The sequence below is a fragment of the Odontesthes bonariensis genome, chromosome 10, assembly GCF_027942865.1.
Source record: "Odontesthes bonariensis isolate fOdoBon6 chromosome 10, fOdoBon6.hap1, whole genome shotgun sequence".
In the NCBI taxonomy this organism is placed as follows: domain Eukaryota; kingdom Metazoa; phylum Chordata; class Actinopteri; order Atheriniformes; family Atherinopsidae; genus Odontesthes; species Odontesthes bonariensis.
The window spans coordinates 18,518,742-18,543,880 of NC_134515.1; the positions used below are offsets into that span (position 1 = coordinate 18,518,742).

Sequence of the window (25,139 nt, forward strand, 5' to 3'; positions counted from 1 at the left end):
GCAAAATGTGGTGTGTTAAAAGTTAACCCTAAGATCATGTCTTGTGTTCACCTACAAAGGTGCTTCTTTGTTACCGTACTTCAAGTAAATGCCTTTATATTCCAGTTTACTTTTTTTTTTCCCTTCCTGCTTTTCCTCACAGTTTCATCATCACATCGCTCTCTCTGTCGTAGTGGGCTGTGACGCCTGTAGTAAAATACTTCAAACATTCAAATAATGGAGCACAGTCAGAGGTTTTACTTACAAAAGCGCTTTCACAGCGCACGCAGCAGACACCTGTGCACTTGTAGGATAAAGCGTGGGTGTTGCTACTGTTATGGTGATCGAACATACTTCAAACTACTACTTCTACTACCTTCAAAAAAACAAAGCCAATGTGGAAGGCATAACACCATCTGTAATAACACAGTGAAAATGTAGAAAAATTGAGAAACTGAATTTGAGTGAATAGGTGAAGCACAACATTTATATAGGCAAATTAAGCACTGGCTGTCTGTTTACTTCCCTCTTACTTTCCTCACCTGAGCAGGTTCAATTCTCACAGGATCCATTAGGGGTCTCTCTAGGCTTATCTCTAAATTTACTCACAGCTGCTTTTAAAACTGCAAGAGAATGAAAAGCTGAGTTTCACTTGTATTTGAAGTGAAATTGCAGTTTGAAGTAAAATGGGCTTTAAATGACTACAGCTGGCTTCAGTTCGGTAGTATGTGGATTTTCAGACATCTGGAAGTTATTGCTATTCTTTTTTTGTTTTTACAGGGAAAATTCAATTCTGACACATTAAAATCACAGACACCATTTCTGGGTACTGCATGTTTTGTACTAAAATATTGCCCCACCCGTGGATTTCAATGGGTTGGTAATGTTCATATAAGAATAATGTTGCCTTTCATATCTGTATTATGAAGACAAGAGGTGTTTTACTTCTAAAGCCAAATTTACAAACGAATGACCTTTTTCAAAATCTTGAAAATAAAGTTGGCGTTAAATGAGCTTAACTTACACTTTACTTAATTGAATATAGCATGGAGTGATTTTTTTTGTTTGTTTGTTTTACCTTCAAAAGTGAAGGTATTTACGTCACTTTGTTTTGAAAAGTATAATCTTATTAGTATTTATTGTCCGGAGTTATTAGAAACATCTAAGGCAAAGAAAAGCATGAGGGTTGAACTTCAAAGTCCAACGAGTCTCGACAACTCATGACATCTCGCGATAATTCACCGCCGAGGGGAGTGTCAAATTCCAAGAGAGGAGAGGAGAGCCAGAGAGAGGGGAGCAAGGGTGAGTTTGTAAACACTTTATTAACCTCTAAACTCATCTAAGATATGTCGCCTTCACCAAACTCTTAACAAATTTGCGTCGGGCGCGACTCCTTATAGCGCTTGATACTGTTAAATGTTGACGTTTGAGTAATTGTCAAAACTATTGGCAGTTTCATTCTCTGTCTCGCTTTGCACTCAAGTGTCAGTCCGCTAACCAACTAACTGCTAGCTTTCTCTGCTTTCCTGATTTCGGTTACCCATTATGACTTTGAAATAAACTGGCTCACTTGTGTTACAGTTAAATCGGTGTTCTTGCGTGTTTGTTGTTAGCGCAGAAACTGTTAGTAACATTGTTGTTACTCACTTTCAATGTGCGTTCGGCCTGTTGTTAAAGCTAGCCACAGTAGCTAGCCATAACTTTTGCGTGGATGCAAAAAAGTTGAAATCTTGGTTTTAGCCAATAAGGTTCATCTAACTGCTGTTATTGACAGGGTCCAAAGCTATGCGTGCGTGAGATGCTGTTGACTGACATGCCGATGGCCAATGGCTGCGAAGAATAGGCGGTCTTGTTACGGGAAAAGGCAGGGCTAAGTCTGCAGCCAGAAGGTAATGGAGGCTAAAAAAGACAAACCTTTACAAGCCAGTCAGCGTTGTCTGGAAGAAGGAACTAAAGTTTGAGGGACTTTGGGAACTTGATTTGACATTTGACACTCTTGCATGCCTGGATCTCTGCTAAGATCTTAGCCCGCCCGTGTATTTTGCGTTGGAATATACTGTCATAACACCATGGGTCTTCAAGAAGAGCCTCAAAAGAATTCAGCGTCTCAAGTAGTAGTGATATTCATGGTTTTGCAATCTAAACTCTTGAACGCCCGACGATCCGTATCCCCATGCATGTCAACACCTTCATTAGGAATGTAGGTCATGTTTTTGGCAGAGTTGTGCTTCATTCCATCACTTAGAGAAGTGTCTGAGCAGAGAAAACTGCAGTGTGTTCAGTATGTCCAAACATCTCGACACGCTCATAAATGTCAGATTTTAAGTTGTAAACTGAACAAACTGACAATTGTTTTATTCTATCGATGATGCTTTCGGATTTATTCTGCTGCGTCAAGTATTGAAACTGTCTTTTACCATTTTTGAACTGATATTGCTGAAGATCATTCAGTGTAGGTTATAAAGCAAAGCTCTACCTCTAATAAAACAACATAACATCAAGTAATGGGGTCTTTTTCTTTTTGAATTTGTAGTTATAGGAGTAAAATATGACAGCTCGAGCGTGTGCAGTGTTTTTTGATTTAATTTTAGAAAACTTCCCCAGGTCCATCTCGCATTGTCCCGCTAGCTTGGATGGATTTAGCTTTTATGTCTTGTTAGCTATGCAGACGTGGATATAGGATTTCATTTGTTCCAGTTTCTAAATCTTGTGTTCCCTTTGCTTACATAAGTGCATATTGGCAGCGGTACACACCCAACCACAAGCTAGATCTCCAGTCTCAAAAGGTCATAGACTTGTATACCTGTGATCCTATACAAATCCAAGATACAGTACTTAACTTACAGACTGCTCACGGTGTTTTTTTTGTTGTTGTTTTTTCAGCTTTCACTGTTGCACAAATTGCCTCTCTCTTCACCTCCCTGTTACTTCTTTTTCTTTTTGTGGGGTCTCCCCTACCCTCTGGCAATTTAAGCCTCAGATTCCAACGTCATGGCTGCAGTACAAGCTATTAATACAGTTTGTTTAGTCAGTTTCCTAGCAGGCTGCATCAAACACTGCATGGCTGTGGCTGATTATAGCTGGGACTTGTTCCCCTACACCTGCTGAGTCGGAGAAATCCAAGTTAATGGTGGGACTTTGGCAGGAAGCTCAATGAGAGGGAGAGGAATCAGGGTACTTCTGAGTGCTTCCATGTCACCTTGGATGAAAGGAGGTGAAAACAGGTGGACCTCATATCAAGGCCTGTGATGAATATCAGTGATGTGCATCAAGAGGGCTGTAACCAGCCGTCTGATTTATTGTCTCTCACAGGTTGGAGATTTGCATGAAGCAGACATTTTACGCAGCGCAGTAAAACTTTACACTGTCAACTCTTAAATTACTCCCAGAGTTTACTCTCACTGAGTCACATCTGACAATCAAAGACACGAATACACAACAGCATTTCTTTCTATATACAAAGGAATTTAGCAGATGCTTGCAGACAGTGCTGCAGCTGTTGAAGACTTTGCGCAAGGTGCGTTGTTTTTTTTTTTTTTTTTTGCCATAGTATATGCTGGTGAAAACACCTAACACATCTGTTTAAGCGGGTTTAGATATTGTTTGGGGGAAGCAATGACAACAAATGGTATTTTCCATTCCTGTCAAGTGCAATTCATGGTGGACTTTCCACAAGATCAAACCCGACATTTTATGTCGGTTCCAGGCAGTCAAGTTAATGTCTTGCATGTCTTTAGTAAGATGTAAACTGTGAAATCTGTTCCCACTCCCGACACCAGATGTGTCTATTTCCCCACTCAGTCCACACCCTTGGTATAATGGGCTAGATGGAGTATCTCGTTTGCAGACACATCTCTGTACAAATAGACTCAGTGGATTGGAAGCATTTTGTGAGGGCCCTGTCACTGACCTGTTGCCTTTGTCCAGAGCACGCGGGAGTTCTGCAAGAAATCAGGCCCGCTCTGCTTCACGGACTTCGTGATCTGTGCAAAGAGGAGCGGCCTTTGCCTGCAAATACGATTCAGACCCGTTTCCTTGTTAAGACGTAAAGCTGAAAGACAGAACATCTTTGGCCCGTTACAAGCTCAGCGTCATGGGAGAGCGTCATATTCCAGCACAAGGCCTCAGTAATCATGTGTTGGCTCAGGGGCAGCTGTCCTCAGCAGAGGGAGAGATGGAGGGAGGAAGGAGGAAAATATACTGACTTCAACACTGGGAAAACATTCAGACATTTATGCCGGGCCAAAGTAATGAATAATCTGTCCCACTCAATCATGTTAAGTGACGTGCTCAACGCATGTCGTATTTACAAGAGTATTATCAGCGATATTACTCGACTTTAACGACTTTGAATTCAAATCGCTTTCTAGTTGGCGGATTGTCCGTACGTTGGAGCTTTTTTTTTAAAGCAGCTTTTTAGACGATTAAAAGGAAAAGTTTGAACAGTTGTGTGGTGAAGCCGCCATGCTAAACCAACATACTGAAAGTGAAAGTTAAGAAGGTGAGTCACAAAAGACATCTTGGACGTACAGTTTTGAAGGCCTGGCATTCTAGCATTCAATTTGGACGGGATTGCTGCTCACAACCGCACACACAGTCATGAGCAGAGCCTCGTTGATTGCAGTCCCGAGTGTAGTTGTGGCTTTTTGTTGTTTTTATCTGTTTCTACTTTAAAACACAACAAGGCGCTTCATGCATGTTCGTTGTTGCTGCACCGACTGTGGGACGGCGTTGCGTAATATAGCTGCCAGACGTCACTTTGAGCCAGCTGAGAGTGCTGAAACATTCATGTCAGTCCCCACCCCCCCAACAATTCCCTGATTTAGATTTAATGAGTTTTTCCTTTCTTTTTTTCTTAACTTTCCAGCTCGTCTTTACAAGGAGTTTTGTCTAGCTGTGCAGAGCAGTGCAGGGTGGGGTGGTCTGCTGGAGATGGGGTTGGGGTTGAGTTGCTGATTGCTCAGCCTTAGTCCATGTCACTGCAGCTGGAGCACAACAGGAAGAGAAAGCAAACAGGAGCTTGTTAATATTTAAATCTTTACACGGCCGTATACAACAGGAGAGGGATGAAGAGTATTTTGGAGCTCTGCGGAAAGTTTTGGAGGTGTTTCCTGTGTCTAACAGACATGCCTTTATGTGCCTCTATTTTGACATTACTCAGATATATTTATGCTGTTAAAGTAGCTCGAAACATATCTCGCGCTGGTGTTAACATAGTACAACATCAGTAACGAGAGCCATAAGAAAAAATTACAAAAATCATTGTCCTACAATAATCTGTCTCAAAATAGTGGTAACTGTTAATCAAAGTAATCATTTTTGGGAACACCCAAAATAGCCTCGACTTTGGATTATACAATGTTATACCATGTCCAATGTTATACTGTCTCAAAAGTAGCTGCAGAGGCTTCGGGCATTGTTGGCTTTTTTAATTTCTGATTATTTTGTAAATCGGCAAACAGTCGGCAAAGCTAGATGTCCAAGAGACGCCTGATATTTGCATTACGTTATGATAAGGCCCAGCAAGTGGATCATTAGAAATGGTCTTCATCAAAATAACTCCATGTAATTTTTGTTCACATTTAAAAAGAAACACGTCAGCCTTCAAAAGTTGTGATGCACTGAAAGCCTTCAGACTGAGCGTGATGCGCTTTGGTGATCTATCCATCACCGATGTTTGCGTTGTGAGGCGAAATGAAGCCGTGAGGACGATTTTGTAGTCATCCCACCGCTTTACAGGATAATAAACAATTACTTGGTCCATCCAATCTGGTTTCAAGAGCAAGGCCTGTTTTACTGGCTGAAGATCTGAGAAACGATCCCAGTCGTTTCCAGGTGTAAGCTGTTTTTCGGGATACACCAATCTCTGCAATTCCAGTTAACTCTGTATTCTTGACATTGTTTGTCATAACGTGCTTGGTTCTGAGAAACAAAGTCATTTAGACATGATTTTGAATACTGATGTTTGTAGCACAGTGGCGCTGAACAACTGAACCTGTTCCAAACGCTTCAATGGTGGACGGAAGTCAAACTGTACACTTCTCTGGCGTAACGTAACGTCGTGTTTATTCTCAATGCGTGACAACACTGGTGAATAAAAAGTCCTTTACCCTGCGTTAAAACTATAAAAGCGTGATGACATTGTTGCTATTGTGTGTAGAGTCAAATCCTATTGTGTCTGTACTGCTGGTGACCGTCTTAAGCATTAGAACAAGAGCGAGAGAGTTACAGTCAGGTCAGTGTGAGTGTGCCCACTCTGCCCAGTTCAAGATGTCTGTGGTGTGGATTCACATGGGAGTCCTCAGAAATTTGAGTCGTAGATGACTGAAACATAGACTGTGAGCAGACTGAAACAGCTGAATCAGAGCAGGAGACACTGAGTGGGGGCTGCCAGAAGGAGAAAGCTGGGAAGGTGTGGGAGAGGTGAAGAGAGGGAGTGGTAACGAGAGAAGGAGGGATCGAAGGCAAAGGAGAAAGAGGGAAAGGGAGAAGCAGAGGGAGATGCCTTTGTGTTCACGGTAGCTGTTGTCCTCTGCTGTGAGCAGCTCCTCATTGGCCAACCAGAAGCCCCTCTGTGTGAAGGAAGTATCACCAGGGAAACTTCTTCTCGCTGCCTCTGTGCATGTTTTCCTCCGCGCCAGGGTTATTTTTAAATAGCGCTCGGCTTCCTGCTCAGACTAAAGACTACAAGCCGCAGCATCCCTGTTTTGTTGTGTTCAGGATTTGCCCGCTCACAGACCGAGAAAAGCTGCAGCAATGTTCTCCTCTTCTCCTCTCCCACAGTTACATTGCAAGCTCTTTTCAAAAATGGGTGACGACAGACCTTTTGTGTGCAGTGCTCCTGGCTGTGGACAGGTAAGTCCTCTCCCACCCTGTCCCGGGTTTCAGGTGTGTGTGTGTGTGTGGGGGGGGGGGGGTCATGGAAAATGTTTTCTTTATTTCTCCTTTTTTGTTTTATTCCCCTGGCGTTTGGCAGTCGCTGTGTGCGGTTGAAACAATTTAAATTCTTTTAGAAATGTAAGACAAAAGTGGATACATGTTCTTACAAAGGGGCTGGATTTTTATGGAATATGCCCCCCCCCCCACCCTGAAATTACATTATTTTGCCAACACAAGAAAACTGACTGAATTATGCAACAGTTATAATGGACATCATACCAGTGATGTTCTACCGAACATGCTCTTTTGAGACAATGCTGTCTCCTTTAGCGGTGACTCACAGGAGGCTCCGGTGAGTAATCAGAGCACAGTTATTGTTTCAACCTGTCACAGCTGACTTTGGAGCGCCTGCAGACACAGGTTTGAGCCACAGCAGTGACTCAGCTGAGTATCAAGGCTGCACTCACATGCCACTTGCATGGTGCAATTTTGGAGCTCGGCTTCGTCATGGGAAAGAAGAAGCTGAAATTATAAGAAGTAGGTTCCACGTGTCACAATTATTCAACACAGGAAATATAGTATCCTACCCCGTGCGTATTTTCTACTGTATAACCTCCCCGGTGGTGTGCGGGAAGAAAGTGTTTGTGTGGTTATGAAACATTTGGCCAGGACTAGACTTCTTCCATTATCTGAAAAAAAGTGATCCGTTGTGTATATGGGACAGCCATGTAAAGCGATCAAACATGCATGTTCGATGAATAAATTATAATCATTTTGGTTATTTTCTCCTCCCAACATCATGGGCATCCGGTGTGAGTGTGTGTGTGTGTGTTTTCGTTTGGACATGTAAATACTCTGCATATTTCATTTGAAATTCCATTTTTAATTTAGTAAACAGTTGAAGCAGCAGCGCGGGAGCTTCACGAGGCAAACTGATGACGCTGCGGGTCTGCAGCTGTGGTTTTGTCAGCAGTCTTGTTTGAGTGTCAAACTAAACAGGTCTGGAGTTGTAGTGTGGCGCTAAACTTTTGGGTGTCTTTTTCTTAACGTCACAACACCGCGTTACTTTGTGGAACGTAAACAGAAGAGGCTTAAAAAAAACAAACAACAACAACTGTTCTGTTTCTGGCCATGTGACAAATCGGAGTCTAATGTTACTGTCCTGTGAGTGAAATATGTTGGTCTGCAGCTGACTTATTGATGAATTAATGTCCGTGCTTTACAATGAGGTGCTTGTTTATTGTGTCTGCTGCTTGGATACTGACACGCACAGGTTGTCACGTTATCAAGCTGAACAAGATATTTGACTGAATATCATGTAAAACTGGTAGTATTGAACGTGCAGATTAATTTTTCATTTTTATTCGTATATATTCACGCTGATAAATAGTTAAACTTGACGATAAAACCGACCAAACTCTTGATTTCCTGTGCTCTGTTGCACACGTTGCATATTTTGCTTGCTACCAGAAGCATCGCAGTTCACTCTGGATGTTTTACAGGCCTTAAATGATACGTGCGATCATGTACATTTGTGTTACGGACGGAACATCCCAAGTGTTACGAGGTCTTCATGTTCAAATGCTGCTTTACCGTTGCCCTTTACAGCCAACAGTTGTCTACCAGGAAAGTCTGATTCATGCCCAAAATAGAACTGGGAGGATTGACTTTTGGCTTTGCTCAGGGTTTTCCTCTTACCAAGTTAACACCAACATCAATAACAACAGCAGCTCCCCCTGTGAATATGATGCTCAGTATTTATTGCAGGGAGAAGGGGTGATCCTAGCCGCCATTATTTCTTGCAGGGAGATTATTAGGAGATAGTTTCCTCCGCGAGATCTAGTCGCGTTGTTCAGAGGAAAGAGACAGATGAGACATGCGGTTGTATTGGTGATGCTTTCTGGCCGGGCTAAAAATAAAGCTCCTGACACTTGACTGTGTTTCCACTTCACTCGCGCGACTGGGCTCGCAACTGCAACGCGGCGCCCCAAAATAGGCTGCAGTGAATGGTGAATAGACTGGTGCCAGAGCCAGGATTATTCCTCCTACGTCTCTCTGAGTGAATCACATTGCCACTTCTCAAAAGAAGACGTTCCATGTCTGAGAGGACCGCAGTGAGTGCTCTCTTCTATATGTCTGACGAGTCCGAGTGCCAGGCCTCCCGTGGCTTCTAATCTGGATACTTGATAGGAAGTAACACGATATGGATGAGTGCAGAGCCACAGTTTACCGTATCCTTGGGTTTTACACACCAACTGGTTTGACAACAGCGAGTTGCACTTGCATTTGTAGGAACTCTTTTGATGCGTCTTGTTTTCTCACGCCCATTCCACGTCTCATTTTCTACATTTTTTTATCCCGTTAAAATCATTTCAGGAATTTCAGCCTTCGTACACACTGGCTCTTTGTTTTTTTTGCTGGACATTTTAAAGTTGGTGTTAGGATGTTTGAGCCTTTATCCTCTGGCTGTAATGATTCCTGTACAGGGCAGGAATTGTACACCACAGAAACAGTTTTCTTTTTGAGTTGCCTCGTAATTTTTTTACTGGCTTCATGTGCTGTGTCTGTGATTACTGCAAAATGATATCTAGGTTAAAGTAATATAGGCTGTCTCCTCAGGTCAACCAGGACACAGTTGCAGGGATCCGTTGGCCGATGCATGTCATATTCTTATCTTCCTTCTCTTCTTCTTGTTCAATTGTTCCAGAGGTTTACCAATGAGGACCACTTGGCGGTTCACAAACACAAACATGAGATGACTCTGAAATTTGGACCAGCCAGGACCGACTCTGTTATCATTGCAGGTACCGTTGCGTCACTGCACCGAGTTGTCGAATGTGCTCTGAGGCTACGGCTACACGAAAACGAAACAAGGTTTTTTTTTTAAAACGGGTACGAAAATTCTTGCGACCACACGGCAACGCTGCTGTAAAGACTCAGGTCCAGACGAAAACGGATGAAAACGATGAAACGATGCAGTACACACGCCACTGTGTCACGCCACGCTGTGAGACAATAGAGAAGTCTCACAGCGTCAACGTTTGACTGACGCAAAAACGTTTTCGCTGTAACAATGGAAACGAAACGACCTCGTTTTCAAATCTTCCCACTCTGGAACCCGTTCTCAAAAACTATCGTTTTGGGGTAGTGGGAACGCCGGCTCCGTGTGGCCGCGACAGCGAAACGATAAGAAAAAGTATCGTTTACAGTGAAAAACGTTTTCGTGTAGCCGCAGCCTGAGATTCTACATGACTTAGCACCCAATGCTAAGTGTGAACCAAGTGTGAAAGTGTTGGTTCGAACTGTCACCTCCTTCATTATCATTCTCTTTTCCCAGATCAGACACCTACCCCCACCCGTTTCCTGAAGAACTGTGAGGAAGTTGGTTTGTTTAACGAGCTGGCCAGCTCTTTTGAACAAGACGATGAGGACAAGAGGGCCAAAAATTCTGTAAGGAAGGCTCGGGGATGACGCCCGTGCGTGCATGTGCCACTCTGCATGTATTACTTTGTTCAGAAGACAGGGAAATTCTCTGCAACGACTCCCCTCGTAATGAAAAGAGACTTTTTTTTTTTTAACTTCCTTCTTTCTTGTCTCAAGTGTTGATTTAGTTAAAAACTTCAGCTTGAACACATTGCACACTTTGTTTGTGAGTCATTAGAATTTGTGCAGCTGGTCACAATGATTTTTGTCCCCCCCGATGCTTCAGTGTTTTATTACACTAAAAATAGTGTTTCAGTAAGTAAAGCAGTGACCTTTTGCTTTGTGTGAAAAATACCAACTTCCTTTTTCATACACTGTCTGTTGGTCATTTGAATTTGTTTCTCTTCATTTCTTTGTCACGTCTCAGCTCCCCGCTGGGAACTCTGTGGCTTTGGACATGAGCCTGCAGACGCCATCGGACGTGAAGGTGAAAGAGGAGGCCCTGGTAGAAGTTGACTCCTCGCCACCGGGCAGCCCTGAATCAATATCCGAGACGTCGGACAGCAACCCAGAGTCTTCAGTTAAAGGACAGGTACTGCACAAACCCAGGGAGGAGGGATTACTCAAGTGTTCGGAGCAGATGGGTTCTAAATCATGCAGAGAAACGTGTGGCTCCTCGTTTGTCATTGTGGCTGCAGCATCAAAAAGATGCCCGACATTAAAAAGACGTTTTCCTGAAGAAAAACCTAAGGCTGTTTTACCTGCTTTACATTGCTAATCTCCTAGGACACACCGCCGAGGAATTCAGCCCCCACCCCTACTATTGTGCGTCCAGGTTCCCTTCCCCTACACTTGGGCTTTGATGCTCTTCAGCCGACCATGCCATCACCCACCTCTGTCATCACACAGGCACCGCCTTCAAATCGCACTTTGGGGTGAGTAATATTTAGCATCTGACCTCTGCTAAGCTCAATTTGTCTCTTAAAATTGAGCTTTCGTACCTTTTAAAACAGATTTGTCAACCGTATGCGACAATATCGTCCGTGTGTCCTTATGCGTGAACTGTTCATATCAGAAGGTTGTGGGGACTCTCTGATGATAGCAAGGAACTGGGGAACTAAATACCTTCACTGTTTTTTCTTCCGTCATTATTCATCGTTACCCGTCATTGCTTTTGCAGTTTTTGCCGGCATGCCCCAGTTGACCTCCCTCAGAGCTTCAGTGTGGCTTTAGCCGTTTTTTCTTATCATTCAGTGTCATTCAAATCCATTGCTCGTGTTAGCTGTTCTGCAGATATCGGAGGACATTTGGCCATTTTTCTTTGCGCAGCCATTAAAACTCCTACTTCCGCTGAATCCGTTAATCCCTCTTGATCTCCTTGCTGCCACTTGTTTGCCTCGCACTCTGAACTGCTGCTGGTCCGATGAGCTCAATCAGTATCCACTTGTCATTTATCCCTCACTGCGCTCAGTCCCTCTTTTTTTTTTCCCCCACCTCGTTAACCAACACCAGTGAAATTACTGAGCTTCTTAAATAAACTGAGGACACTGTGACAATGCTGTGACATTTTACAGTGACTAGTTGATCATGTATTTTTGGCCCAAACTGGACGGAAGGCCTATTACAGGATGGGTATCGACAGTGTTGCTTCGAACTGCATCATGTTAGATTACATCGACCTGTGTTCTAATCTGTCAACGTGACAGGTGACGTTCAGATTTTGTTTTGATTTATCAGAGCCGCAGTAGTCCTCAGTTCCTGCTTTGCAGACGCTTATGAGAAACCGAAAGTCCTTGAAAATCCTGTCATGTTTATCTGCGGCTTCATACGTTGAAATGCACTCATTGTTTAGTGAATTTATTTATTTATTTATTTTTTCTCATAAATAAATTTTTAAAAAGTAGCCTTTTTTTGCCTGTGCGTCGTGATGTTGTCTACACTTTTCATGTGCAGAGTTGAAATGGGTTCCTGTCTTGGATCGTATGTATACAAATACGACTGAATCTTTTGTTGGTCCTGCTTTCTAGTTCTCCAACCAGCCATTATCCGATGATGATGCTTCCCTCTGGTCAGGCGGTGCCCGTGCTCCCTGGTCCTGGACATATTCCCTCGGTCATTAATGTAAGGCAGAACGACAGTGTTGCCGTGTCTCAATTTCACAATGGAAAAAGTTGGCTGAGTTTTAATGCGTGTGTATTTATGCATCGTGTACGGTCTTCAGCTGGTTCGACCCATGTGTATGATACCCAACATTCCTGGGATCCCCGGTCCCCCTCTGGGAGGCAGCAGCAGCGGCTCAAACTCCCCCTCTGGCTACAGCATCCACTCAGAGGCCAAGATGGTCAGCCCGAGATTAGCTCTCTATTTTTATCTCTTTATCTCTTCTTCTCTTCTACATCTTCACCCTCCAGACTTCGTCTCCTCCAGCTTAGTTTGCTCATCATATGACTTTTTCCAGCAGTAACTTTGCGCTTGACAACACACTTTATACTGTATTTGTGAGATTCAAAAGCATGCACAGAGGTGCATGAAAAAAATTTAGTGTGTTTTTAGCATTAAAATGTACAATGTATCTGCTTTAGTAGACGCTCCCTTTAATTCATAGCGCCTACCCTTCAGCGTAAGGTGGAAGACCATTAGTCTAAATACAGGCTTGTTTTGTTTCGTCATATTTTGGTTTTCCTTGTACAAAATGATCGTTGTCATAGTGGTGTTTATGTATATGGGCCATTGAGCAGTTGTTATGCCAGCTGGACAATGCGCCATTACAAAGCAATATCATAACCATCGAGCAACATCGTCTGAAAAGCCTTTCAGGGACGTGTAAAGCCTTGAGAACTGAACCCAGCACAAAACAGACTGAATTGAACTTCTTCAGAATTCAGCCTTTTCCCAGCAGAAATAATCTTTCATCACACAACTCACTCTGTCAAAAATGAACTAAAAGTTAGTTATTCTCCCTGAAACTACAAGATAAGCTGTTGTGATCTCGTTTTTTCCCCCACTGCCCTTGAATATCGCCCTCTATCTTCAATCTGTTCTGCAATAAAATTTATTTTCTTATTTGCTCATACTGTCACTTTGGACTGTGAATACCAACTCTTGTACTTGCCATTGATATGGCCCATGTGATTGGTGTCTGCAGCGTCTGAAGGCTGCGCTGTCCCAGCAGAGCCCATCAGGACACAGTATGGGTATCATGGCCATGGGCAGCAGCCCCATGGTACCTCAAAGGGCCGAGCAGAGCCAGCTGCTGGTCCAACAGCCAGATGCCCCGTCACCTGCACAACCTCAGGTACCTTCTGTGAAGCCTAAGTGTTAAAATCCTAAAAGTCTTCTTTTAAGGTCGAAAAGCAACTCAGTTTGCTTGAGCTTAAGCTTGTTTTATCGACGGGAGGTAAACCTGATGAAGTTACAGAACATTTTCTTTAGTTGTACTTCTTGAACTGGGATGACTATTATGTGCACTGGCTTTAAATAATGAAACTCTGACTCATACTTCCCTTTTCTTTCTTGTCTTTTTCTCTCCGTCCCCTCGCCTGTCTGTCTGTTTCCTTCTGACCTCTCGCCCTCCTTTCCCTTCAGGTATCTCCAGCACAACCCACAGGTGGGCGTCGACGGCGGACGACAGACGATGACCCGGATGAACGGAGGCAGCGCTTCCTGGAGAGGAACAGGGCGGCGGCATCACGCTGCAGGCAGAAACGCAAACTGTGGGTCGGTTCTCTAGAGAAGAAGGCTGAGGAGCTCAGCTCTCTGAACGTCTCACTGTCGGTGAGTGGGCTTGGAGTGGGTGGGTGGAAAGGGCTGAAATGCAGTGTTGGGTGAAAACCTCCAAGCTTCCAACTAGTTTTGAAAGTTGAAGTGGGGGATCCTGGGTAAGAAATACTGGGTAATTTTAGGAAAGAGCAATGTTGCAAAACGTAAGCCATCAAACCAATTTGGACTTTTTGTTTAATGATTTTTTTAGATCCTCATTGTGTTAGTTTGTGGTTTTTAGGTTATGTTTCAGCTGTATGCCCACTTGCCCAATGACAGCTCATGCACACTGGAATCGTGAAGCATCTGCGTTGACCTTCCTGAAAAGCACTAAAAATCAACCAAAGGAAGAAAGTTGTAAATGTCTCAACATTTTGAACTATGTCACTCAGGCTAAATGTCTTATCTTGTCTCCTGTTCGGGCACGCAGTACAACCTTTACCTGAAGTTTTGATTGGGCTGATTTTCTTTTTTTTTTTTAAGAACGAGGTGTCTCTGTTGCGGAATGAGGTGGCTCATCTGAAGCAGCTGCTGCTGGCCCACAAGGACTGTCCTGTAACCAATCTACAAAAGAAGACTGCCTACTTAGGTGAGCCCCTGCACTGATACAGCGTGCCTTGTTAATCCCTCATAGAGACGTACAGATTAATCGGTTGATATTTCCGTTTTTCGCTTCTTTGGCCGTGATATTTAGACCCGATCCTGTGCTGGCCAGTCGTGCGAAGCACTCAGCAGAGAGGCCGACAGACATGAATGAATGCAGATCGCTTCAAGTTTTAGAGTTACCTCACCTCCTATTGTCAGTGAAACTTAAATGCTGGAAAAGGAGACAAAAAAAGCTGCAAAGAGAAAGATTCATTTATTTATTTGTTTTCAAGTTTTCTGTTGATATTTTGATTTATAAAAAAATATATATATATATCTTATTGTTGATGTTTTTAGACAGGAAAACTGTGCAGAGACAATTAAATTACTGTGACAGCCCTCGGGGGAGATGTGCTACACCTTCGTTTTTTCCGTAGTTTGGTTTGTACAAAAACCCCTGCGTAGTAACTGCACCAGGATGTTTCTGTACTGCACTCCATGTGATATTAATCCACAATGATCCAAGATCGTTGTGGGCTTAAAAGTGTTACATTCACAAATGCGATTGGCTCTTGTGAAGGGGCAGTTCCCGGCTCAGGCAGAGAGTCGGGACGACATTAGATTACAATCAAGCGGACGAAAAAACTGCATAAGAAGGGGTTGCTTGCGAGCTGAGAACGAGCTTCTCCCCGTGCTTTCAGCTAGTCACTGAGGTTCAGTTTTTTCAGCAACGGCGGTGTAGTGGACGGCAGCGTGTCGCAGAACAACGAAAGTTACAGGATATACCATCAAAACTATGCTTTTTTTAAAAAAAAACTGCATTTTACAGTTTACATTTCTACGGGATTAGTTATTCAGCTACATATTTATGAGTGAGGTTAAAAAGGATATGTCTTTGCTCATTTATTTTCTAACCTTTTTTGTTTGTTTGTTTTCTGAAACTGTAGACGAGAGCATGAAAGACACCTCAGAGCCTACAGGTTCCCCGGCCCGAGTGATTCAGCACAGTTCTTTGGCGCCCAGCCCCTCTACAGGCCACAATGGCCTGAGCTCAAGGGCAGCAGCTGAGGCCATGGCTATGTCTGTGCTGGCAGGAATGGGCCAGCAGCAGAGGGCTGAGAGTGGATCCTCTCACATTATCATGGCTGCACAGTCTCAATCTGCCGCCAGATGATGAGCAGCGCCACCGTGGCCCAGACTCGGCTCATCACCCAGGGGTAGAAAAGACTCCCACCTTCCCCGATCTTAAAGTCCAAATTTCACTTCCCCGCCCTCCCCGCCCCCTTTCTTCTCTCCTCATTCTAACCTTCCTGCGGAGCCATCATGCTGTGGCCTGGAGCTCAGCAGCAGCCTTCTGGTAATGGACTGAAACTTTTTGAGAGCTTCCTGTTCACTTTGCCACAGACTACAGGGGCTGGACTCCAATATCCCTCCCCTCAGCCCACCTATTCGTCTCTCATCTGCCTTTCTCAAAGTGACTTTTCATCAGATTGTAAGGGACTGCGTTGAATAATCTGCCATGATGAACTCCCCATGTAAACGCGTACCACCACTCGTGCACGGTCTCAAACACACAGGTGTTACATGAACATTTTCGATCAAATCGGATACCAAACAGCACACAGGGCTCTGCGCTGTTTCCAGCAGGGAATAGCGCCTTGTGCTCCCCGACTTGTTAGCCAGACTCGCACCCACACACCATCCCCCGCGCATCTTCGGCTCAAAAGATGCAACATTTGCTCTCTGACACAGATATTTGTGTCCTAATTGTCCACCCAGACCTTTTGCAAATGGTTCCACCTCAAGCTAATGTCAACACGGACCCAAAAACCTTACCTCATTTACACCCCTTTATGGTAAAATGTGTTAAGTGTGTGATTTTTATATTTATGTACACCAGAACATAGCAGTTTGCCTCCTCCTGATCTGATGCATTATTAGCTGGATTGTTAGCATGCAACCTTTTCTCAGTGAGTGTTATGTTCAGATAATGTATGTGCAGCTATATATATATATATATATATATATATATACATACATATATACATACATATAATTGGCACATCTTCCCAGATTGACAAAACTAAAATATGTTTGACTGTGGCTTCAAATCTGTTTGCAAACTTATCATTTAACTTGAAGGGAATTAAGTCTCCCCCATCCTTCACGTTTTTACTAAATAGAAATAAAAAAGAAAATAAAAATAGGCGGGATGCTCAGCTGGTTTGTAAGTGTGTTGCCTTTTCTATTTTATATGAAATTGCTCTCATGACTGTGTTTCCGTGTGAGGGTCTTGGTGTAACTGTTAGTTTCACACTTCTCAGGATGGTCGCATGTTCTTGCTGCTCGCTGGAAGTGCGACGAGCCCTTTTAGTCTTTCTGGTCTTTACCAAACCTAAACAAGCCATATATGACAATAAAACCGATCTCTGGTTCTCCAAAGACCACTTTGTACTTGTTCTGAAACAGGAATCAAATAGCCTGACTGTTATTTTGTCACTGCTTGTTGAATGCACTTAGACACAGTCTCACACACAGTATCTGATGATTCTCGCCTTAAAATCACATCAGTGCCTCCAATATCCCCGTGTTGATACATAGACATTTGCTGATTTGAAAAAACAACAGAGCCTGGGAGAAATGTACTTGTCTTAACTCAGTTCATCAAATGAAAAACAGCCAATGAGGAACAAAAGGTCCAATAACTTGCTGCAGATTCCTCAAAGCCTTTAAATATAGTGCTTATTTAACTCACGACTCCAGAATACTCGTAAAAAAAACAACTTACATTTCTCGTCTGTCATCTGGCTGGGGAGCACAACAAAGACATTTTTAGTGGTCAAAGCTTTAAGACAGGGGAGAGAGACATCTTGTGACTGCTTCTGAAAGGCTCCGGTTCTTCAGAAATCTCACCAAGATATTTTATCCAGATGTCATTATACTTTTTATTTTTTTGAAGCAAGTTTTCTGGTTTTCTAGCTTTTCTCGTACATGTCTGTCCTCCTTTTTTCTTTTTTTGTCTTCTACGATCATATATTTTACGAGATGCGACATTTCACAAGCAGGATGTCTGTCCAATATCATAAGAACATGTCTGTATGCACTAATGTAATGAGAGTTAATTGTTGCTTTGTATTCCCGCTCGTTCTGTTCAAGTTTTTGCAGCTCTTTTGTCCTCATGGTCCCTTTTTTTTTGTTTGTTTTTTTGTTTTTTTAGTATGTGGTGTTTTTTTTTTTTTATATGTACTGTATACATGAATGGGAATTTTCTCAGCAACTTTAAAACCTTACCCATTGACTGATCCTCTCATCCTACAGTCCCAATGGCGACCCTGGCATTTTGTTGTACTCGCTGGCACTATATATTTTTAGCCGGCAGTCCCGTATAGACGATTATTCATATGGAATGACAATTCAAACTATATTTAGCAATCATGTTTTTTTTGTGTCATTTGTGTCTCGGGCACCTTTTATCCCCACCCCCCCGCCTTCTTTTACCATTCAACCTCTCTCGTAAAGCTTTTGGTTATACCGATGAATATAGAGACTAATTTCTTTAACACAGAGTTGTTTTGTTGGTTTGTTTTTTGTTTTTGTTTTTTTTTTCAAAAAAGGAATGTTGCCACCCCTGTTTTAAACCCTTTAAGGTGAAATTTGGTCATGTCCTCGTCTAACTTATTTTTTTATTTTTTTAATTGGTCAGTTCACAATATTCCTTTCAGTCTTTGGCCTTTTCGTAATAGAACTGTTATTAGAGGAGGAGTTCATCGGGAAATAAATGCAACGGTGCGAAAGTTTCACATTAACGGTTTCTCACACTCCCATTGTTGGACGGATAATTGCAGAAAGAAAAATCTTATACTGTACATATCTGTGCTATATGAATATATTTACTTTTCCATGCATGTCCAAGTGGAATACAACAAACACTTACAGTGCTGCAGTTTTAATTAAAGAAACTACATCTTAATGAACGTCACATTGTTTTGTCTGTTCAACTTTGCTTTCATGTGAAATTGCTGCAGTTCTACATGATTTAAATGATCACTCTTCAGATTTAAGACGGGAGCTTGGCCTAATGTAGTGCATGGTGCATGGTACCGCTGTATGTGTGCTTTGTTATAGTCGCCTGTACGCTGTTCGCTCCCCTTTCGGTTGCAAATGACTGCCAATTACAACAACAACAAAAAATGCTATTAAGTACTCTCATTAATTTGATTGGTTATAAATAGTTGTTTCATATGGATTATAAGCCTGTTCAGCGTTAGCTAAAGCTACTGTATTTTTGTATTATTGTACCTTTGTGCAGGCAGAGGGGTCAATGGAGGGTATTTATTCTACTTAATGACATATTATCACTGAGTTAGTCCAGGATCAGATTTAGAGCGTATAGTTGTTTATCTTAAATTGGAGTGGAAGAAGCCTTTTAACCAACACTTTAAAAACAATCTATGACACTATTGGAATAAGTTAAGAATGATTTATTATGCTCAGGACATTTGGGAAGTGTATCAGGAGGCTTGAACTCAGGATGTCAGTGTTAAGGAACTCCTTGCGCTGGCTCTTTTGTTGATTTAGCGCTTTTGTTCTGAACTCCAGTGCGTCTGAAAATGCAGGGAGCACAGCAGCCTTAGAAATATGTTGTTCGGTTTGCTTTGAAGATGGTTTTCCTCGGAGGACAATGTGGATGTTTCTTATAAAGAAAACAAGATCATAACTTTTTATATTGGGTGGGCTCCAGTTGCTGAGGGAGTGGCTAGAAGAGTGCAGTGGAGCATCTGTTAGTGCTTATACAAGAGTAGCAAATGAATTCATATGTAACATTTCAGACGATGAAAAATAAAGCCCCCTTTATCCAGAGTAATATCAAGAAGACCTCCACAGATTTGCTGGGGCCCTCAAAGACTCATATATGTGGCATTTGTGGCACCCATCAGTAACTGTGTACAGTTTATTAACATATGATATATCATACTTGAGCACTTTATATTGTCAATAGAAATTTAGATTGGTTCGAAATGTGCAAAACCCAACTGCATGAACCTCAGAGACAAAAACAAAAAGTATAACAACATCTTTAAAGGCAAAAATAGAAGTCAGATGGATGTTTTTTCTGTTTTCAAATGATGTTGCATCCTTGTTTTTGTTTTTTTGCTTTTGTATTTTGTCTGAAACTCGATGCATTTTGTATTGGTGGGTTATTTTTCTTTCTTACAACTGATAAATTGTTTTGGTCATTTTGGGGCGTTAATATCCTACTTTATAGTTCATTATTTTGTATTTTGGACTTTTCGGGGGCATATTTAAAACAACTTTCTGACATTTTATAGACCACAAGCTCAGTTGAAGTATCAGTCCTCAAACATAAAAATTTCTTGCGGCTGTGGCCGGCATGTGCTCTTCTGTATTTTGGTGCAAACATCTGAACAAGCTCAACTTCGTTAGGGTATGTGCATCAGTCAAACCCTTATCGTGACAAATGATAAGTGGAAGCGTTGCGAGGCACACTGCTTTAGAGTTTTTTTTTTATTTAAAAAAAACTGTGTGTGTTCGTGCCGGTGCAACGCCAGAGGGAGCAGCAACTTCGGTGAGATTTTCCGGCTCGGATGCGGTGAAGCAACGCGGAGGCGAGGCGAGGTAGAGGCGGTCACGTGATAGCGAGCTGCCGCTGATGAGTTTTCCCCCCATTATGGCGGAAGGACCAGCCGTGCGGATGGACCGTCTCTCCCACTCTGATGCTTGTTTCGCGTCTTGAGGGAGGGGTTTTATTTTTGTTTTTGAACAATTACCCACAACAGCCTGCTCCCGTTTCAACTAGTATACACTCGTGTTTCTCAGCGAAATCATGGCGGACCGCGGCGTGGATTTGTCCGCCCTGCCAAAGGAGGTTAGAGACCAGTTGGCGGAGTTGGATCTGGAGCTGTCTGAAGGTAAACCAGGGGTGGGGGCTGATGGGGGTGCTATAGCAGATTTTCAAGCTAGCTATGTGTGTTTCTCAGCTGTCTGTGTTTACCGGCTTCGTTTGAACCAGTACTTTAATTAAATCAGTGGTATACTGAATTGAGTTGAGGGCACACGCCAGCCAACCAGACGGTGGCACCTAGCTTATTTAGTGCTAACAGAGAGGATGTGGGTTTACGGGCTAGCAGTGCATGACAAGCAGCATTGTACAGGAGGAGGGGTAAGTCTTTCATCCATTTCACAGTGTTTCCTTTATCTCCTACACCAAAACGCCGTGTTACAGACGTGCCGTGTACCAGATCTCCTCTTCGACTATGTGACTGAATTTCAAAGCCACAGCTCATTGTGTGGGATCTGTCTGACACACTGGGATGGCCACAGGCAGGGTCTGGTTTTCAAGGCTCGACCCTGCTCTTGTCATCTTGGTCCATGGTGTTTAATTTCGTCTGTGACCTCATATTCGCCCCGGCTGAGCAACACTCAAGCCTCTGACAGGGTGTGTGTATGTTTAAGTTTCCGCTTAAGAGACGTTTCATAGCCGTAAAACTGTGAGTCACTGTGATTAGTGTTGACATGTACTGACTACAGGCCCACAGCCATCGTCTGCTGTGGCGTCACGTGAGAATACGTCTGTGGAGAGCGTTGCCCCACGTAGTTAAGCCACATTCACTGATAATATAAACAACACCTGATACACCTGTGCAAACCTTCCATTTCCACAATTATAGGCTTATCTAACTGTGCCGCTCACACACCCTCAATTTTGCAGGTGAACAAAAGTATACATGTATATTTTTCACTTGTAAGGTGAGAATGTCCCCCTGATGGAGGAGATTAATGGATATGTCTGTGTATTTTGGTTTAAAATTTCATCCATCCATCCAAGGCATAGTTGAAGTCAGCCCCTCCCCCAGAGCAGCTGTTTAGCCCCTCTACACCACTAATGACACACTGTCACACATCTCCGCTCTGCTTCGTGGCAGCCAGGCTACATCCAGCTTAGTCCAATTATCCTCAACGATGACCACTCAAAGTCTTCTTATCCATGGTGTGAGCAATATAGGGATAAGATAATTCTTTCTGACGGGGAACATTTGATACCCCCTCCCTGATGTCAACTCTTAATACAAATGCTTAATGACTTGCTTGAAATAAAAGCCCTTTGGAAAAGGAGACCGTAGCATTGTTAAAGATGCTGACAACGATAATATTTATATGATGGGCACATGCAGCATCTGGCTTCTAGATCCCAGCTTCTAATTTGAGATTTAGCTTGCTGCTTCAAGCAACTCTCTTGTAGCTTTGAAATCTGCTTTTGAATTTTTTATTTTTTTTCCCTTCAAGTTTATACTGTTTAAAAAACAAAAAAAAAAACAAAACCCCAATGTAATTATTGTGACATGCTTTGGTCAAAATGCCACAGGGTTACAATACCACAGCGCCTTTTACTGAAATGTGTCTATACCTCTGTTCACTGCACACTGTTTTAGGGTTGAATGGAGCCTTTAACTCTCTTGCTTTGAGGTATGTGTTCGTTGAAATCCTTGTAGATCTTTGAGTGACCAAGCAAACGTATTTTGGAGACAAATCACACTTCACAACCCTCGTTTCGCACTGAACCATCTCTTATACACAATCTTGTTGGTTGTCATGCATTGAGTTGGCCCAGGTTGGTGAAACGCTACATGGATAAGAATACTGAAGTTAATCTTAACATTCAGTCGGCCACTTTGTCATTCCACTGTCTTATTTAGGCTCCATAAACCCGTGGCATCACTTTCGCTTCTATCCTTTAGTGTTTTAGGTTTATAGAGGCGAACAAAAAAAGAGCTTATTGTTTATATGGGCAGCATTTTACTGCTGTTACACGTTCTACAAACTATAGAATATGGAGGATTCTGGTACAATGCTACTTTGAACTAGGAATGGGAATTTCCATTTTCTTTGTGCGGGTAATTTCTGGGGATATTCTCAAACGCTGGGGATGCAAAACATTGGACAAAGTACATTACAGCATTGTGAAGCAATTTCTTTTTGAACCATGTGATTACTGATGAAAATGAGCCTATTAAAGCAAAACTAAGGCAAGCGGCGAATAGTTTGGACTTCCCAATTCTGAGCTAAACTGAACTCGGCTTCGAGTTGTGGTTTGAGATGATAGATGGAGGAAAAGCTGAGGAGGTTGGAGGATGCTGCTCTGAGCTGAGTCTGCGATGTGACGAAAACTTCCAAATCTTAAAACAGTTCTCTGAATGACACATTTTCAGTGCGGCCCCAAACAAAGTGACAGGGTTGTGTGTGTTCATCTTGACGACATCAGACCATCTTAAAATCTAAAAACCACGACAGTTAAGGTAAATCCCCATTGAACCTTTGCCACTATGCCTTGTCCCCACACTACAAGCATTCTCAGGGCCTCTGAAATGGAGACTCTCGGAGAAGTTGTTGATTTGGTTTCAGTTTTCAAACGTCAGCATTGCGTGTCAGGATATTATCAAACATGTGACATATCCATGCATTTATTAGAAAGTTGGTCTGAAATGTACTCTTACAGCACTTCTACATACCCTTTGTGACTGCGTCCTTCTTGTCTAAATAGGTATTTCCCATTACTTTGCTTCCTCTGGCTTTTGATAATGCTGTCTCTATGCTGCCCTATTGTCTTTGCAAAGACTCACAATCTGTGTTTTCAGTGGCTTAAAAGAGTCTCTTTAAGTAGTAGCTCCACCTCGTCATCAGGCCAAAAAAAACAAACAAAAAAACTCGGTGGTCCCCCCCCATTAATTTTGACAAACAGTTTTTGGGCTCGTTACTACAGACGGAGATTATTTCAAAGGGTGTCCTCATCCACTTGCCTGGAAGGAGATCGGTTTTAATTAAAACTCTGGTGTGGATGTAGCCTAAGACGGATCAGATTTGAGCCAGATCATTCCACAGTGGCTCAAGCAGTTTCTCACTTCCATTTGTGTAATTTCTAAATAGGGAAATTATAGTTAAACTGATCAAATCTGATGGGTATGCATAGTGCCCACAAGTTCCCAGTCAGATCCACCACTCACCACCCAAATAAAACCAAAACCAAAAAAAAAAAAAAAAAAAAACCAAGGCGGTGAAGGTTGTGGCCAAAATGCTGAAGTCAGTGATTCAAGATGGTTGTCAACAAATCCATGATTGACATCACGGTTGCTAAGTCCGTCATATTCTGTTTTTCCTGCTGACTGCTGGGGGGGGGGGTGTTTTGCATTTTACTGTCAAATTATGGGACATAACCGCAATAAGAAACAAATACATCTTCAAAGGCAAATTAGTTAGATTTATTTTTAGTTTTTATTCATGAAAATCTTAACGGTATCTTTTTTTCCAAGGCACATCAGCCAATGATATTACTGATACGAGTGCGTGTGCAGGTGTTTCAGGAGCTGTTGAACATGTTTTCTGTTTCTGTGTTGGCTGACCTGCAAAAAAAAACAAAACCCTGCAACAGTCATTCTGGTTTTGGAATTTTTTTTTTTTTTTTGCTTGGAATCAGAAAAGGTTATATGCCTTTAATGCTACCTGACCTTATCATACAGATTTGTAACTAATCGTGGGTATTATAAGTGAGATTAATGTCACCATATCCGTCTTAAAAAGACAAACAATTTGACAGTGATGTTTACACAGTTGTAACCAGCCATGTGTGTCCCTTTAGCTTACATGGGTGTATTGGGCAAATTAGTCATGTGACTTTTTTTGTAGTTCATTTTCATATGTTTGCATCCCTGTGATTGTCAGTCATTTTCATTTGCTGGATTGTTTTATGCATAACATTTTCAGACATGTTCCAAGAACTGCATTACATTGCAGCCTACATCTGCTATGGTGTGAATGGACAAATACCACCAGATGTTTAGCTTTGTCCATATGGGCCAGCGCTGTTTTCTCATTATTAAGTACATTTTCTTCATTTAAATGATTTATTGATGATCCTTTGCGTCAGACTTGATTTGAAATTATCTTTCACGGACTATAAACTTGCTTACTGGTGAAGTTTTCGACTGAATCGCCCCCACTTTTTGTCAGCAAAACACAGTAATGTGGTTACAAAGGTGAGCTGTTTTGAAGACTCTTCCTGGTTGTCAAGTTGCGGTGCTCATGAGATGTACGAGATTTGAGAGTTGGTCACCAAAGAGGAGCATTTTTTTCCTCGAAGCACCTCAATTCACATTATTCTGGATCAGGTTCATGTATTCAGTGTTTTTCTGACCACTTAGCTTGTGAGTGTGATGTCTTTTAGATTGCCGCTCTGAAGCATTTAATAGGTCTCTTATCAACCCGCCGTGTTAACCTGATATTTCTGCGTTTGCTGTATTTCACTTTCGTGGATGTATGCGCTTTACTGTTCCCTTATGACTGGATGCGGGCCTCATGTCACCACCTTATTGGTCATCTTTTATCGAGTCCATAACAAGCCTACATCTGAACCAAGTGGAAATGCCTGTTCCTGCGTTGCTCGGATAAGAAGACAGGCTTGCCAAATGGTCAATTTAAAAACAACTCGACCACAGGGGCAC

The 25,139-nt window shown here is 42.4% G+C and overlaps 2 protein-coding genes across 5 annotated transcripts in view; both read left to right on the top strand.

Moving 5' to 3' along the window:
- Positions 1-198: 198 nt before the first annotated feature.
- On the top strand, positions 199-18,595 carry atf7a (activating transcription factor 7a). Of its 2 annotated transcripts, XM_075476656.1 has the most exons (12): positions 199-1,281; positions 6,763-6,834; positions 9,566-9,662; positions 10,196-10,308; positions 10,709-10,873; positions 11,068-11,216; positions 12,309-12,402; positions 12,503-12,622; positions 13,427-13,576; positions 13,867-14,055; positions 14,524-14,629; positions 15,573-18,595. In XM_075476656.1, the coding sequence occupies exons 2-12, from the start codon at positions 6,787-6,789 to the stop codon at positions 15,797-15,799; spliced, it is 1,458 nt and encodes a 485-aa protein (XP_075332771.1). In that variant the 5' UTR covers positions 199-1,281; positions 6,763-6,786; the 3' UTR covers positions 15,800-18,595. The 2 variants fall into 2 exon arrangements, with proteins under 2 accessions (XP_075332771.1, XP_075332769.1); XM_075476654.1 differs by lacking the exon at positions 199-1,281 and having other exon boundaries at positions 5,884-6,834.
- A 1,700-nt stretch (positions 18,596-20,295) lies between these two features.
- The window catches only part of dip2ba (disco-interacting protein 2 homolog Ba), a 42,354-nt gene continuing 37,510 nt past the window's right edge, over positions 20,296-25,139 (top strand). For all 3 annotated transcript variants that reach the window (XM_075476658.1, XM_075476660.1, XM_075476659.1), the window contains exon 1: positions 20,296-20,555. In XM_075476658.1, the coding sequence (XP_075332773.1) occupies positions 20,471-20,555 (85 nt within the window). In that variant the 5' untranslated portion in view covers positions 20,296-20,470. The remainder of the gene's footprint in view (positions 20,556-25,139) is intronic.